We start from the raw sequence: 15,615 nt of genomic DNA, 5'->3' as shown, positions 1-15,615 counted from the left end.
TGTAGTGTACATTAGAATGTTACTTCTCAATAGCGATAAAAATCTTGAACTGTAAGCAGCAAATTCTCTGAGGTACAGTCATAGCAGTTTTAATGATTTGTTGTTTTTAGGCCTAAAAAACTACAGAAATGCAGAATAGAAGGAAATAACGCAATGCAATCTCTGCTTCCTGCCCATTAGCTCGTTTATGGAACAATGCAGGACTCGAAAGCAGTAATCATCCATTTGTAGCTGATTCTGCTGAAATATAAGCTGATTCTTAGTTAGTTGTGTTGTTGCAATTTGAAGGTGTGGATGTAAGATTTTATACACAATCCCAAACACATTTTGTTGTTCAAAACATGTTAGTGTTGTTTCCACAGTTTTTTTTGCAACCACTTGACAGGGTGAGCAGAACTTTGAACTATTTTGAGTTTATTAGTTACTTAATTAAAATATGGTCATAATATTGTACAGTGGAAACCTAAATTTATGACTTTGTATCATAAATAGAGCCTGGACATGCATTTGAACAACTCTAGTACTTGAAACTAAAATTAAGAAACATTGGTGACAAGATCGGACAGTGAGCATGCTTCAGCTGAGGAAACAGCCTTTAAGTATGGCTGTTGTAGTGAATTTTGTCACAATTGACTGGAATCTAATAACAGAAATTGAGCATTTTTGCTCAGGTTTAGTTCAATGGACTCCTAATCCACTCAGTGCACACAAATTTAATGGACATTTGTCCTGGTTGTGATCTTTGGAACATACAGAAACAAATAGGAGAAAAGGATAGACCATCAACCTAGATGGAGATGCTAGAAAGTCTTTGCAGTGGGGTGCAACAGTCTTTTTGATTACTTGTTCATTCCACACTGCAAATTTCAATTGCACAGTTTCACTCACAGAAGTGTGCCATCTGGGAGCCACAGTCGGGGTGTCAGGTGGGATGGTGGCTGTGAGCTATTTGTCAAGGGGTATGGGAAGAAGAAATCAGAGCCTGTATCATGGTTGAGGTGTTTGGGGTGGGGAGTGGTGATGGCAGTAAAGGGACTGTGCTGGCAAAGCCAGGATTTATTGTCTATCCCCAATCACCCTTGCTGGTAGTGAGACACTGCCTACAATCAGCAGGCAATGTGCTAAAAACATCCCACAGGTAGAGACTTGCAGAGTGTTGACCCAGCAGCAACAATGGACAGGCAATAAATTTCTACAGCAAGGTGTTTTGGATGAGAACTACAAATTATGTTATTTTCGTAAGTCTGTTACCCTGGCACTTTTAGATGGTAGACATTGTAAATTTGGGAAGTAAATGTTTTAGAAGCCTTGCTCAGCAGCTGCAGTACATCTTGTAGATGATGCATACTGCAGCAAAGTTCGTGTGGCAGGAAGGAGGTGGATAGAGTTCCATTCCATGTAATATGGCTGTATTGTTCTGGATAAGGTCAAGCTGCTTGGTTATTGAATCTGTACTTGTCCGTCCAGGCAGGTGATGAGAACTCTATTACGCTGTTGACTTGTGGTTGGTATAATCATGGAAAGACCTTGTGAAGTTAGTTGAATCCTTCATTATAGAATACCCAGGCATTCTTATTTGTTAAACTTTGATTTCTAGGTATCACCATCCTCGAGACCACAGCCCAGTCTTTCATTACCGTTGTATGATCAGCCGCCTTCCAGTCCTTTCAGCAGCCCGGACAAGGCAGGGTCACAGTTCTTCCCCCAATCACCATCAGTAACAGGTAAAGAATGGAAGTTGTATTGAGAGATATCAGTAGGATGTTGGGATAGCTGATGTTGTTTATAGCAGCATTCAGTAAGGCTTTTATTTATTCAAAGCCACCTGCAGGTTGAGTGATGATAATTGTGAACCTTATCTTGCATCTTTCAAAGTATACATTGTAATATTAAATTCCAAATACAGCTACATTTTGCTGCACATTACAAATACAATATTCTTGATTTCTGGACCTGAAATATTACAAGTGGAATATACAATTATCATTTTAAATCTGTCAAAGTAATGTAGACATTACAAATGTGGTTTTGATGAAACAGCTTCAGGGTGTACCATCTGTATTAAATTTTCAGATCATGAAAACCTAACCTCAGAAGCGTCCACTAATCCACAGCAACAGAGAAGCGCACCAGAAACTTCAGTTGGAAAAATACGACCGGTAAATTTTATGTTTTGCTTTTCGTGATCTTGCCTGTTATTAAAGCTTTTACAGGGATGTTTCTGCACCCCCACCCCCCCCCCCACCACACACATTTCTTCCTCCTCCTAAAGACTTTGGTCCATACTGTTATAGAATGATAGAGCATGGAAACAGGCCCTTCGGCCCAATGCCCATGCCAACTGTGTTGCCAGCGAGCTAGTCCCATCTGCCCGCATTTGGCCCATAGCCCTCTAAACCTTTCCAATCCATGTACTTATCCAGGTGGCTTTTAAATATTGCTAATGTGCCTTCCTCAAGCACCATTTCTGGCAGCTCATTCCAAATACGCACCACCCTCTGCATGAAGAAGCTGCCCCTGATGCCCCTTTTAAATCTCTCTCCTCTGATCTTAAACCTATGCGCTCTTGTTTTTAGCACTCCCTCCCTGGGAAAAAGACTGTGCTTTCACGTTGTATATGCCCCTCATGATCTTGTATACCTCTATCAGGTCACCCCTCAGTCTCCTACATTCCAGGGAATAAAATCCAAGTCTACGCAACCTCTCCTTGTAACTCGGGTCCCCAAGTCCAGGCAACATCCTGGTAAATTTTTTAAACTTTATTTATACAGCAGGATTACAGGCTCTTTTGGCCCAATAAGTCCATGCTGCCCAATTACACCCATGTTAACCTAATAACCCATTCGTCTATGGAATGTGGGAGGAGACCGGAGCACCCGGAGGAAACCCACGCGGTCATGCGGAGAATGTACAAACTCCTTACAGACGGCAGTGGGAATTGAACCCCGATCGCTGGCGCTGTAATAGCGTTACGCTAACTGCTATGCTGCCATTCTGCACTCTTTCGAGTTTAATAATATCTTTCCTAAAACAGGGTCACCTAAACTGTACACAATATTCCACGTGTGGCCTCACCAACGTCTTGTATAACTGCAGTATAACTTCCCAACTCCTATACTCAATGCCCTGACTGATGAAGGCCAGCAGCCAAATGCTTTCTTCACCATCCCATCTACCTGTGAAGCCACTTTCAGGGAACTATGCACTTGCGCTCCTAGGTCCTTCTGTTCCATAACACTCCCTAGGGCCTTACCATTCACTGTATAAGTCCACCCTGGTCTGATCTCCCAAAATGCAATACCTCACATTTATCTAGATTGAAAGCCATTTGTCAATCCTCAGACCACTTGCCTAGCTGATCAAGATCCCTCTGTAATTTTTTAATAACCTTCAACACTGTATACAACACCATCAGTTTTAGTGTCATCTGCAAATTTACTAACCATGCACATTGAAATCGTTTATATAAATTACAAACAACAAAGCTCCCACCACCGACACCTGTGGCACACCTCTAGACACAGGCCTCCAGTCTGAGGAATAAACCCTCCACCATCACCTTCTGCTTCCCACCACTGAGCCAATTATGAATTCAATCAGCTATTTCCCCCTGGATCCATTGCAATCTAACCTTTCAGACTAGCCTGCCATGAGTGATCTTGTCAAAGGCCTTGCTGAAAGTCCATATAGTCAACAACCTCTACCCTGCCCTCTTGATTACCTCCTCAAAGAGCTCTGAGATTTGTCGCACACGACTTCCCACGCACAAAACCGTGCTGACTGTCCCAAATCAGACCTGGTGTCTCCAAATGTTGGTAGATCCTGTCCCTCAGAATCCCCTCCAGCAATTTACCCACCACTGATGTCAGACTCAGTCCTGTAGTTTCCTGGCTTATTTTTGCTAAGTGTTTTAAACAATGGTACCACATTAGCCATTCTCCAGTCCTCTGAAACCTCACCTGTGGCCAGAGATGAAGCAAAATCTCTGCAAGGGCCTCTGCAATTTTTTCTCTAGCTTCCCAAAAGGTCCGAGAATGCATCAATTCAGGCCCTGGGGAACATGCTGATCTTTAAGGGGACTTGTTTTCTCCCTAGCAACCCTTCAACTCTTAATATACGTATAGAATCTTTTTCTTTTTCAATCTTTTTATTAGTTTTCAAATTAATACATATTGATTATATAGCATCAATATTTATACATGTAATACAAAGAGATCAGGATGATAATCATAAAGAACAATAAAATATAAAAAAAATCTGTAGATCCAACGATCTTGTAGTAAATGAATATAATATAAAAGAAAGAAAAAGATGTATTATATAAATTAAAGGAAAAAACCCAAATCAATAAGAAAAATTATAAACAATATAAACTAAACTAAACAGAACAATTGCAAAGAAAAACAAACAACAAAAAAAAAAAAAAAAATACTGGGCTAAAATTGCTCAGTAGAAACAGAGCAATATTATGTCATCAACTCCATTCCTCTAAGTTGGAAAGTTATTGAAAGGGGATCTACATCATGTGAAAATATTGAATAAATGGACTCCAAATATCTTCAAATTTAAGCGAAGGATCAACAGTACCACTCCTAACTTTTTCCAAGTTTAAACATGATATAGTTTGAGTAAACCATTGAAAAGTAGTAGGGGGTATTGGATCCTTCCATTTAAGCAAAATGGATCGTTTGGCCATTAATGTAACAAAGGCAATCATACAGTTAGCAGAAGCAGATAAATGGCCAGACTCTATCCTTGGTAATCCAAAAATTGCAGTGATAGGGTGAGGTTGTAAATCAATCTTCAATACATTTGAAATAATGTTAAAAATGTCTTTCCAATATTTTTCCAAAAGAGGACAGGACCAAAACATATGTGTCAAGGAAGCCACATTTGATTTACATCTATCACATATCGGATTTATATGGTTATAAAAATGAGCTAGCTTATCTTTGGACGTATGGGTCCTGTGAACTACCTTAAACTGTATCAACGAGTGTCTGGCACACATTAAAGATGTATTAACTAAATGAAGAATTTTCTTCTAAGTCTCTGTAGGTAAAGATGTCTGGAGTTCACTTTCCCATTCATTCTTAATTTTGTCCAATGATTCTGGATGTATTTTCATAATTAAATCATAGATTATTGCTATCAAGCCCTTCTGATAAGGATTAAGACCTAAAACTTTTTCCGTAGTTTCAATTTTGTAAGGTGTCAGAAAAGAGGGTATAGTAGCTTTTAAAAAAAATTTCTCATCTGCAAATATTGAAAAAAGTGTGATCTAGGCAAATTGTATTTGTTAGACAATTGTTCCAGAGATGAAAAACAGTTATCAATGAATGGATCACGAAAACATACTATTCCCTTCCTTTTCCATATGGAAAAAGCTGAGTCCATTCTGGATGGATGAAAGAGAAAATTGATTGAATGGGACTTGACAAGTTAAATTTATTCAATCCAAAAAATTTATGAAATTGAAACCATATTCATATTGTATGTTTAACAATTGGGTTAGTCATATGTTTACTTAATTTGGTAAGTGCAAAAGGGAGTGAAGCTCCTAAAATAGAAACTAATGAAAATTCCAGTACTGGTTGGTGCTCAAGGTGTACCCATTTGGGGCATTGAATTACATCTAAATCTTGTATCCAAAAAATTAAATATCTGATATTAATCACCCAATAATGTAATCTAAAGTTAGGCAAGGCCATACCACCATCCTTTTTTAATTTTTGTAAATATTTCTTACTTAACCTTGGGTTTTTATTCTGCCAAATGTATGAAAGAATTTTAGAATCAATAGTGTCAAAAAAAGATTTCGGGACAAAAGTTGGAATTGCTTGAAGTAAATATAAAAATTTTGGTAAAATATTCATCTTAATAGCATTAATTCGGCCTACCAATGATAAAGACGGTGGAGACCACTTAGTAAATAATTGTTTAACGTGGTCAATTAAAGGCAGTAGATTAGCTTTAAATAAGTCCTTATGTTTCTTGGTAATTTTAACACCTAAGTACATAACATAGTCAGTTACCAATCTAAAAGGTAATTGGCAATATACCTATAGAATCTCTTGGGATTTTTGCCTCACCTTGCATGCCAGATCCCTCTCATATCCTCTTCTTGCCTTCCTAACTTTCCTCTCAAGTGCACTCCTACACTTTTGATAGTCATCAAGAGATTCACTAGTTGCTAATTGCTTATGTGCAGTGTATGCCTCCTTCCTTCACCAGAACCTGAATACCTCACGTCAACCAGGGTTCCCGAAAACTGCCAGCCTTGCCTTGCCTTGCCTTGCCTTGCCTGCAACAGGAACATGCAGGCCCTAAACTCTTGACACCACACTTTTAAAAGCCTTGGCAGATGCTCCTTTCCCTGCAAATAATCTCACCCAATCAACCACCGCGAGATCCCGCCTAATGGCTCCAAAATTTGCTCTGCCCCAGTTCAGGACCCTAACCTGTGAACCGGTCATATCCTTCTCCGTAACTATTTTAAAACTAGAATTATGGTCACTGGACTCAAAGTGCTCACCAACAGACACTTCTACCACTAGCCCTACCTCATTCCCCAGGGGGGAGGTCCAGTGTTGCACCCTCTGGTAGATCCCTCTATATATTGATAAAGGAAGCTTTCTTGGACACATTTCACAAATTCCACTCTGCCCAAGCCTTATTTTGCAACTATACACAACTGTTCAATAACTATTCCTGATTTATAAGTATAGGCAGACTGTCAGGAGGCCTGTTAACCATCAACTTTGAAACCAAACTCTCACTTTCCTCATTTCATATAGGTTTGTTCCAGCAAGGGTTCCCACAAATGTAAGCTGTTTTTCATCCCAAAAGTCAATGTGGATAAATGCAATGGGTCAATTTGTGTTTTTGTTTTCACATGCTATATTTTAAAATTTAGGGAGTATTAAATAGGTGAGGCACTATCATAATGTCTCTATCCCACAGAATTTAGTGTTCTTTCACAAAACAGCCATCAACCTGAAATGCCACTACTATAATGATTCAGTTTGAGCTAAGGTCTGAAATCTGGTTAGCCCTGATCCAAAGGAATTCTACAGTGCTCATCATACATTTACACAGGGACAGTACTTTTCATAACTAACTCGTCTATATTAAAATAAAATGTTAATTCAGGTTCTGATGGAGAGAATTCTCCCCTTGCAGGTACGGGCTGCTCCACCTCCGCCTACTCAGCACCATCGTCGAAAAACAGAAAAGACAGAGGAAGTGGAAATAACTCTAGTGTAACCAATAGATGACTTGTGTGTTCAAATTTGGGACTGAATTATTCAGAATATTTTGGTTTCAGATTCCTTGCGTTCTCTGCCGTACTTGTACAATGACATTCGAGGAGCAGCAGAAGGCAGATTCTAAAAGGAATTTATGAAGTGTGGATCATGAGGAAAGTCAATGTTAATTCTTTAATTTACAAATATCTTGTGCCTTTATAGCCACTGCTTTGTTTATTTGTTTAAATTGGGCCATGAATATTTTTTGTCCTTTTTTCTTCTAGTAGAGTAAAAGGAATACTGGTTGGCCAATCTAACTTTCAATGGCCACAGCCTTGTTTTGGTCCACTATTTAAAAGATATAAAGCACACTGCTTCATCTGTTCCCAGTGCAGCAGAGTCTGGTACTTCTGTAATTATATGCCTTTGGTGCTGTGCAGGGCACAGTTTTGTATCAGAAAGGTGTGTTTTTCTGGTACTGTTAAAGTGCAAGGCTGTTGCTTTCTTTACCATGGCCAGATATAGGAATGGTTATACTATCAGTTGATTGCTTATCATTATTTTCAGATTGAAAGATGGAGATGGAAGTGATTTTTTTTTAAAAGGCACAGGAAATGTTCATATCATTTATTGTGTACATTCATTAACACATTGATGTAGCCACAAAGATCTATTTGTAAAACATATCTCCCTTTAGTATTAATCCAGTCTGTATACATGTATTCAGCTGTAATGTGCAGTAGCATGATTGGACTAGAATTGAGAGAATAGGCTTGAGCAAGGACTGATGTTCTTTTAAGAGGGGCTGGTTCCTCTCAGTAGTTCTAGTGCAAAGAAAGATAATCAGACAAATAAGGGAATAAATACAAAGAAATGCCTCTATGTTAACTCGAGTCTTAGTTTTCCATAATTGTTTATGACTAATATTTATGCCACAATTCTAGTCAAGAAAGAAAATACATTATGGACATGTTAAAATAGGATTCTTTATAAATATGTTGCCAGTGAAGCTGAATCTGAATACCCTTCCAGTAGAAAAAATTGTTTTCTGGAGATTACAGTTTCTTTCCTCTTAGGTTTTTTAAAAAAAAGCTTTTTCAAATCATTATCTTTTAAAGTACACATTGCATAAATCATGATGTGCTTGTTACATTTGCATTCAAAAAAATTGACATTGTACTCCCCAAAATACTTACTTCCAGTATCAGATTGGAAGGGAGGCATTATTTCTGTGTTATCCAGCTGCTTTATTGCAATTAAGGGTTGAACTTGGTTGCTGTATTCATTAAATATATAGATTTTAAATTGTTGCATTTTAATGAGGTTGGCAGGTTTGAAGTTTTATCAGTAAGAACATGGGAAGCATTATCTCCGCTGTTAAAGTGATAAAGTCTATTTAAATTGCCTTTTGTCAGAGCATTCAGGTTTCTGAATTATGTACACACTGCTATTATTCCACACCCAGGGCTTTCAGATTACTGTATTGAATGTACTAAAAGCTAGAAAACTGGAAAAACGGACTGGAAGTTAAGGGTAACATTTTATTTGCTGCCTACTTGAAACATTCAACAAATGACTACCAAATGTTTTCACAAAGGTTGCTAATTTTTAATGATGGCAGAGATGTAGTTCAAAAATTAGTTTTTTGGAGGGTAGATTCTTGGATGATCTAGTTTATTAGACTAAAGTTTTCAAATCTGATGGCTGCCAATTGTTCAAATTCTCTTTTTGTCTTACCCCACTCATAGAGTGCAATGTGCTCATGTCAATCTTGTATACCAACATTGCTGGAGGAGAAACTGAGATTAGCAATTGTGTTTTTGAATTTAGTTGCACTATTTGGTTATAGTACCTCACAGTAAGAAGTTTTTAACCACTCATTTCCAATGGAAATTACATTTATGTCCTTAATCTTTACATGGCTGACTTGCAACAAAAGTAAAACTGTAAAGTTCAAATGCTACAATTCTAATTAGCATTATTTTAAACTTCCCATAGTAAACATCTAAAGGAATTTCATTTATGGTCCATCAGAAGTCGCTATGCAGATACCAGTCTTTTCAAACTTAGTAGCTCCATTATTTCTCCTTATTCAAGTTGTGTTGGTCAACAAGATTCAAATGTGTTTGCTTTGTTTTAACCAATAAATGTACTTGGCAATCTTTGTTACTGCATAATCTCCTAGATTGAAATTAGCTGCTAGTTCCTCTTGTGTTTCTTTTTTCATTTGGATTAATTTCTATGGGACATGTATATATCAGGGTAAGGATTCAGTGAAATATCATAAATGCAATCGACCATATCTCTGTATCATGTCTTGCTTAGTTATCATTGGCAAGACATCATCAGAAAACTGTAATTTATGGAACAGGCTTAATTGCTAGCAGAGTTTAAATTTGTTCTGTCCCCACATCTCTTGCATTTCTCCTTCAATGCCAAACAAATCCATATTGCACCAGGCCCCTGCTGATAAGTTCACCGTTGATTTGGGTGGTTGTGAGAAGATGGAGAGTGGAATTGGCAAGTTTCCAGCTACTTGTGTAAAGTATGGTGATGGCCCTGGAAAAGTCCGTGATTAATGGCTTTTCCCTTTCCAGCTCAAAGGTAATGCCAAACCAGTTAAAATAAGAAATTTCAGAAAGACAGGTGCAAGTTGCCATGTAATACATTTGAACCCTAATAATTCGCACAAGTTGGTTGCGAATTAAGATTAGATCAGAATGTGTGCTGGAAAATGGTAAGTGAAGCTAATATTTATCTGATATGTTAGTATCTCTGAATGATTGACGTGACTAATTGAGGCAATAAAACTTTGAACATTGATTTTGTATACATCAATTTGATCACTGAAAATTAATTTGTGAATGCAAACAAAAACACAGTTGTGCAACTTTAAAACAGCTCTCAATCTGGAAAATCTATCTGCTTATCTAACCAGTTTAGATTTCATCTGAGCTGACATTCACATCCACCAATACTACTGTCTACTGCATCTTGTTAGTAACTAACAAAGCCATTAGGTGTCAACCAGGTGAAACGAGTGCTTTTGTGTGATACTGACATGGATGTACATCTCCTGTTAGCCAAGAAACACAAAGCATTGATGGAAACTTGCAGAGAGATTCTGATCTCTGTTTAATTTGCCTTATCAGAAGATTTTTTGAAAAGAATATCTGTGCTAAAAGTACTGCAAAACATTTAGTGATTTTTTTCCCCTTGTTTGTAGCTTTAAAGCACCATATTTCAAAGAATATTTAAAACTACAAATGGATAATGCATGCTTTTATGACCATTTCATTAAACAGTGAGTTTGAGGGGGAAAGTGATGCCGTTTTGTTTTTATTAGCTAAATTGTCCAACTGATCTATGTTCCTCTATTTGACCCTTCTTTGGTCTTTGACAAAATATAATCTGGGTTACTTTGAGACTGCTGTCAAACAATTCCTTAAAAAAATAAATATACAATAGTTTCAAAATAAAATAGCACCTTAAAGACATTCCTCTGACTTTTCAATCTAATTAGTATAGATTGAGTGAAATAATAACATGTCACTGATGAAATAATGGTTATTGTTACTAATCATACACATTTTTAACTCTGTAAAACATACATTGAAGAGCGAATTTTGGAGGGACCACACAAAAACTCCCTAATTGCCATTTAAAGATGCCGTATCCATGAAGGCTTTATCTGCCTGTGTATCACCAACTTGGCTTGAAGTTTAGATTAAATCTAGAAAGGTACATTTGACTTATTTGAAGTTTCTCAAGCCGTGCTGATGGCCCTTCAGCATTATTTTGCTGTTGTTTTGTAGTTCCAGAATACACAGGACATGCATTTTCCAGCCAGCAACTGATCCTGACATCTCAGTAATGTAGTGGTGAAACCACTTGTTACATACAACTTGACCAATAAATTCAAATCCTGGTGAAGACCTACACTTGAGCTTATTTGGTAATATATAATGTTTGAGTTTCATCACCAGGCCTTGAATAAACATGACAATTTTAATGGCATTTACAAGAAGAAAGCACAAAATTGTTGAAATGGTAAAGGAATATAACCAGAATGTAACTAAAATAAACAATATAAAATTTTCTGAAACCTGCACTTAGATATTGTTAGCACCCTACTTTAAATTCTTTTGTTGACGTATTCTGCAGTTATTTTTTACTTTTATGTTTACAGACCATATTTTTATAACCTGACTATTGCTGATGCCAATTCATCCATACTTCATTATTTTCCCCATATTTCATTTGCCTATTGATTATTTGCCAGTTTGCCCATATTTTATTTTTCTCTCAAGTATTATTTTAAAATTGCATATTTGCTCTAAATTAAGAAGTGCTAAGAATTTTCAAACTATATGTTCCTTTTAGTTGTCTATACATGGGCCGACTATCCACATTATACATTGTATAGTGTCAGTACTTCAAGCAGAGAAAGCAGATGTGCAATGTTTCCTGCAGTGTATTGGCTGTTAAAACTTGTATTTATTATGTACAAATGTTAAATAATAAAAAAAAGAAACTTTATTTCAGCTGTTTTCGGCATTTTGTCTGAACCTTGCTTTTCAACTTAAGTCATTATATCTATAGTGTCACATTGTTCTAATGCTGCATATACATAGCAATATTTACTGTCAGGATTGAGGCCTTGGTAAACGGTTGCAAGCAGAATAGGATTCAGAAGGTGCTAGCCATTGCAAATCAGTGTTAGAGAAGCAGTGGGGGAATAAAAGCCTTGAAATAATAAGAACATAAGTAAAAGAAACAAGAATAGGTCATTCAGCTCCTTTGTTCCAGCTCTGCCTTTCAACAAGATGACTTGTCTTCAACTTCAGTGCCACTTTCCTACTCTAATGCCACTGCAGTGTCAGGCACCCTTGCTTCCCACAAATAATCATGCAAAAAAAGTGCAGATTTATAAATGTGCAGAGACATATTGGCCCATAACATTAAGGATACGCAGGCATGCCCCTCCATTTGCAGTGGAAGTTAAAAGTCCTGTGTGCAACCTATCAAGACCTAAAAAGATCTTTTTGTTTCAGAAGTGTCCTTTCACCATCCAAGGTAAGTTGAAAATTGTTGTGTTGCTTGAGTAATGACGAATGATTCTGAGAGTTGTGTGAGGTGAGCTTGGAAGGAGGAGGCTGTAAGTGCCAAAGGACTTCCCTAGTTTTAAGTTTAGCTTGGCCATCCTTTATTCCAAGCACTATTTTCCCTGTCCAATTGTGGCCTTGGGGGCCAAGTTGCACCAAGGTTAATTTAGAACAGTAAGAAATGTACATCATATCAGACCATGTCCACAAATATCATAAGTGGTGGTGCTCATGTTGCCTGGTTTAGTCATGCGAGAAGAGCTACAACATTTCACAGAACTTACAGCATGGGCATTGCCAGAGATCTGAAACTCCATCTCATTTCTCACACTGAGCACTAATGGAAACCACACATGAAAAAGTTTATAGAGAAAGATTTAAAAACAATGAAGTAGAAACAGAAAATGCTGTAAACACTCAGCAGATCAGGCAGCATCTGTATACCTGAAACGACACTTGTTTCTCTTTCCACAGATGAAGGGTCATAGAGTTGTACAGCATAACAAAAGGCCCTTTTTCACTGTCCACTATACCACCAATTTTGATGTCATCTGCAGACTTGCTAACTATGCCACCTACATTCTCATCCAATCGTTAATATAAATAACAAACGAGGGGGCCCAGCATGGATTCCTGCAGCACACCACTGGCCACAGGCTTTGAATCTGAAAAACCACCCTCTGACTCCTACCATCCAATTGGCTAACTCACTTTGGATGCCATGTGATCCAACCTTCTGGACCAGCCTACATGTGGGAACTTATCAAAGGCCTTGCTAAAGTTCATGTAGATTATGTCTACTGCCCTGCCATGGTCAATCCTTAGTCACCTCTTCAAAACAAACTCGTTCATGAGACAATTTCCTACTCTCAAAACCATGCTGACTCTTCCTAATCTGTCCTTGCCTTTCCAAATGCTGGTAGATCCTTTCTCTTGGAATCCCCTCCAGTAATTTTCCCACCACTGATGTTAGACTCGCTTGTAGTTCCCTGAATTGTCCTTGTAATCCTCCTTAAAGGCACAATGTTAGCATTCTCCAGTCTTCTGGGACCCCACTTGTGGCTAAGGAAGATGCAATAATCTCTGCCAGGCCTCTGCAATTTCTTCCCTCGTTTCCCACAACTTGGCCAGGTCCTGGGGATTTATCTGTGCTTCAAGACCGCCAACACTTCCTCTTTTGTAATGTCAATGTATTTTCAAGACATCGTCATTCTCTTCCCTGAATTCATTAGCTTCCATGACTTTCTCCACAGCAAATACAGATAAAGTATACATTTAAGACATCACCCATCTTCTGTGGCTCCACATACAGACAACCACACTGATCCCTAAGGATACCTATACTCTCCCTAGTTACCTTTTGCTCTTCATAGACTTGCAGAATCTTTTGGAATTCTCCTTTAACTTGTCTGCCAAGAACATTTCACGTCCCCTTTTTGCCCTCCTGATTTCCTCCTTAAGTGTCCTCCTACATCCCTTGAACTCAAGGGATTTACTTGATCCCAACTATCTATACCTGACATGTGCCTCCCTTTCTTTTCCTGACCTTTGAAAGAAAACTGGCATTCAAAAAGCCTTGATCAATGGGATAACGGTGAAAGAACTAATTTCCAGGGCAGAGTTGTTTTGCAGTTTGAAATCAATCTGCTTCAAAGGTGGACTGATTTGCAATAATTAGGAAAAACCAGCAGTGCGGATGCTGGAAATCCAAATTAAAAACAAAATGCTGGGAACAAACTATCACCACATGGCTTTCCTCCAGACGCCCTGATTTCCTTCCACATCCAAAAGACGTGGGTTGGTAACTTGATTGGTGACTGTACATTGCCCTGAGTGTGTAGGTGAGTGGTAGAATTGGGGGGAGCTGATGACAATGTGGAGAAATAAATGGGATTTGTGTAGAATTAGTTTAAATGGATGTTCGATTTGGTGGGCTGAAGGACCTGTTTCCATTCTGCATGACTCTATGACCCAACAGCTCAGGCAGTATCTGAGGAAAGAGGAACGGAATATTTCAGACATTTCGAGATTCACAATTATATTGGCTGATGATAATGCAATATGTATATGTTGTGTGATTTATTGATTAAATTGTTGTTCAGTTTGCAGAACTGTGAGAAATAGCTTTGTGTCCCTTTCCATTGACTCCCTCCTCATTCCACTCATGACCCTGCTCCTTGACTTTGCCATCACTTATGGAGTTGTTTGCAGGCGTTTTGCTCTCCATTGCCCCTGATCGTACATTCCTATAATGGTCCCAAGATTACCATAATGACTTACTTGGGTTTAAATTGGAAGGAATCATTAAAATCTGAGGGAGGTTGAAGGGAACAATGCCTAACCTCGCTTAAAAAGTGACGCATAAACACATAATTACCAATATATACATATGGGCAACATAAACCTGTGGAGCCTGAGATTATTCATTTACTGCCCTGGAGTTCACTTCAATATAGTGTTTCTGTCTGTGGCCGGTGGGCTTCCTGCGGTGGCCTTTGTCACCACAAGGGGCAGTGTCATCACATCGGGATATTGCAGAATCCCTGAGGAACTGGCATCTCCTTTTATCGAGGGAAAAAAGTTCTGCCACTGTCCTGGAGCTGCTGAGCCGAAAGATTCCTCCCAGTAGTTTATTGGGCGAAACTGGCGCTGATTTCCCGTATATGTTAACCGCCGTGACAAATGGATAATCACCGAGTTCGCAATGAAAATGCTGCTCGGGCATCGAGATGTGTGCAGATATTTCTCTGTTGCAACCCAGAAGGTAACAATATCATCCTGTGTTCGCTAAAATAACCAATAACGCCTCGGGAGCGATGTATAAATGTGCAAGTATTGTTTTGGTGCTTTTGTACCTAGTTCCAAAAGGCACATTCACGACGTTTCGGTGTTAACTCGCCTTCAAAGCTGTATCCATTTTATTCCGATTCCGCCTACGACACATTGAGGACATCGCCGACAGATGGCTCCAACTGATTGTCAAAGGAGAGAGAATCTGCATTTATGCAGCGCCTTTCCCAAGTCCCCAAAAGCTTTGGAGGTGTTGAATTGCAAATCAGGTGTCGTCACCTTTGTAATGTTTGTGGCAGGGTAAACTCGTAACAGCCTGTTTTATTCTATCCAAAATCCAATGAAAACAATAACTTTTAGTTATTACTAGCTGCTTGCTTTATTATTCAGGTGCCGTTGCATTTCAGATGATGTCCCTGCGCAGATGGCGGGAATGCCGTCAGCATATGCATTTTCTAATTGTGTTGGTGTTT

The 15,615-nt window shown here is 38.4% G+C and overlaps 1 protein-coding gene across 2 annotated transcripts in view; it reads left to right on the top strand.

Moving 5' to 3' along the window:
* Positions 1-11,759, top strand: part of LOC127575780 (F-BAR and double SH3 domains protein 2-like) — a 171,517-nt gene extending 159,758 nt beyond the window's left edge. For both annotated transcript variants that reach the window (XM_052025863.1, XM_052025862.1), the window contains 3 exons: positions 1,598-1,724; positions 2,074-2,159; positions 7,183-11,759. In XM_052025863.1, coding sequence (XP_051881823.1) covers positions 1,598-1,724; positions 2,074-2,159; positions 7,183-7,266 — 297 coding nt within the window. In that variant the 3' untranslated portion in view covers positions 7,267-11,759. The remainder of the gene's footprint in view (positions 1-1,597; positions 1,725-2,073; positions 2,160-7,182) is intronic.
* The last annotated feature ends 3,856 nt before the right edge of the window (positions 11,760-15,615 follow it).

Source organism: Pristis pectinata, chromosome 11 (assembly GCF_009764475.1).
Source record: "Pristis pectinata isolate sPriPec2 chromosome 11, sPriPec2.1.pri, whole genome shotgun sequence".
NCBI classification, from domain to species: Eukaryota; Metazoa; Chordata; class Chondrichthyes; order Rhinopristiformes; family Pristidae; genus Pristis; species Pristis pectinata.
Note: the sequence above shows the minus strand (reverse complement) of the source record. Positions and strands in the feature narration are given on the sequence as shown.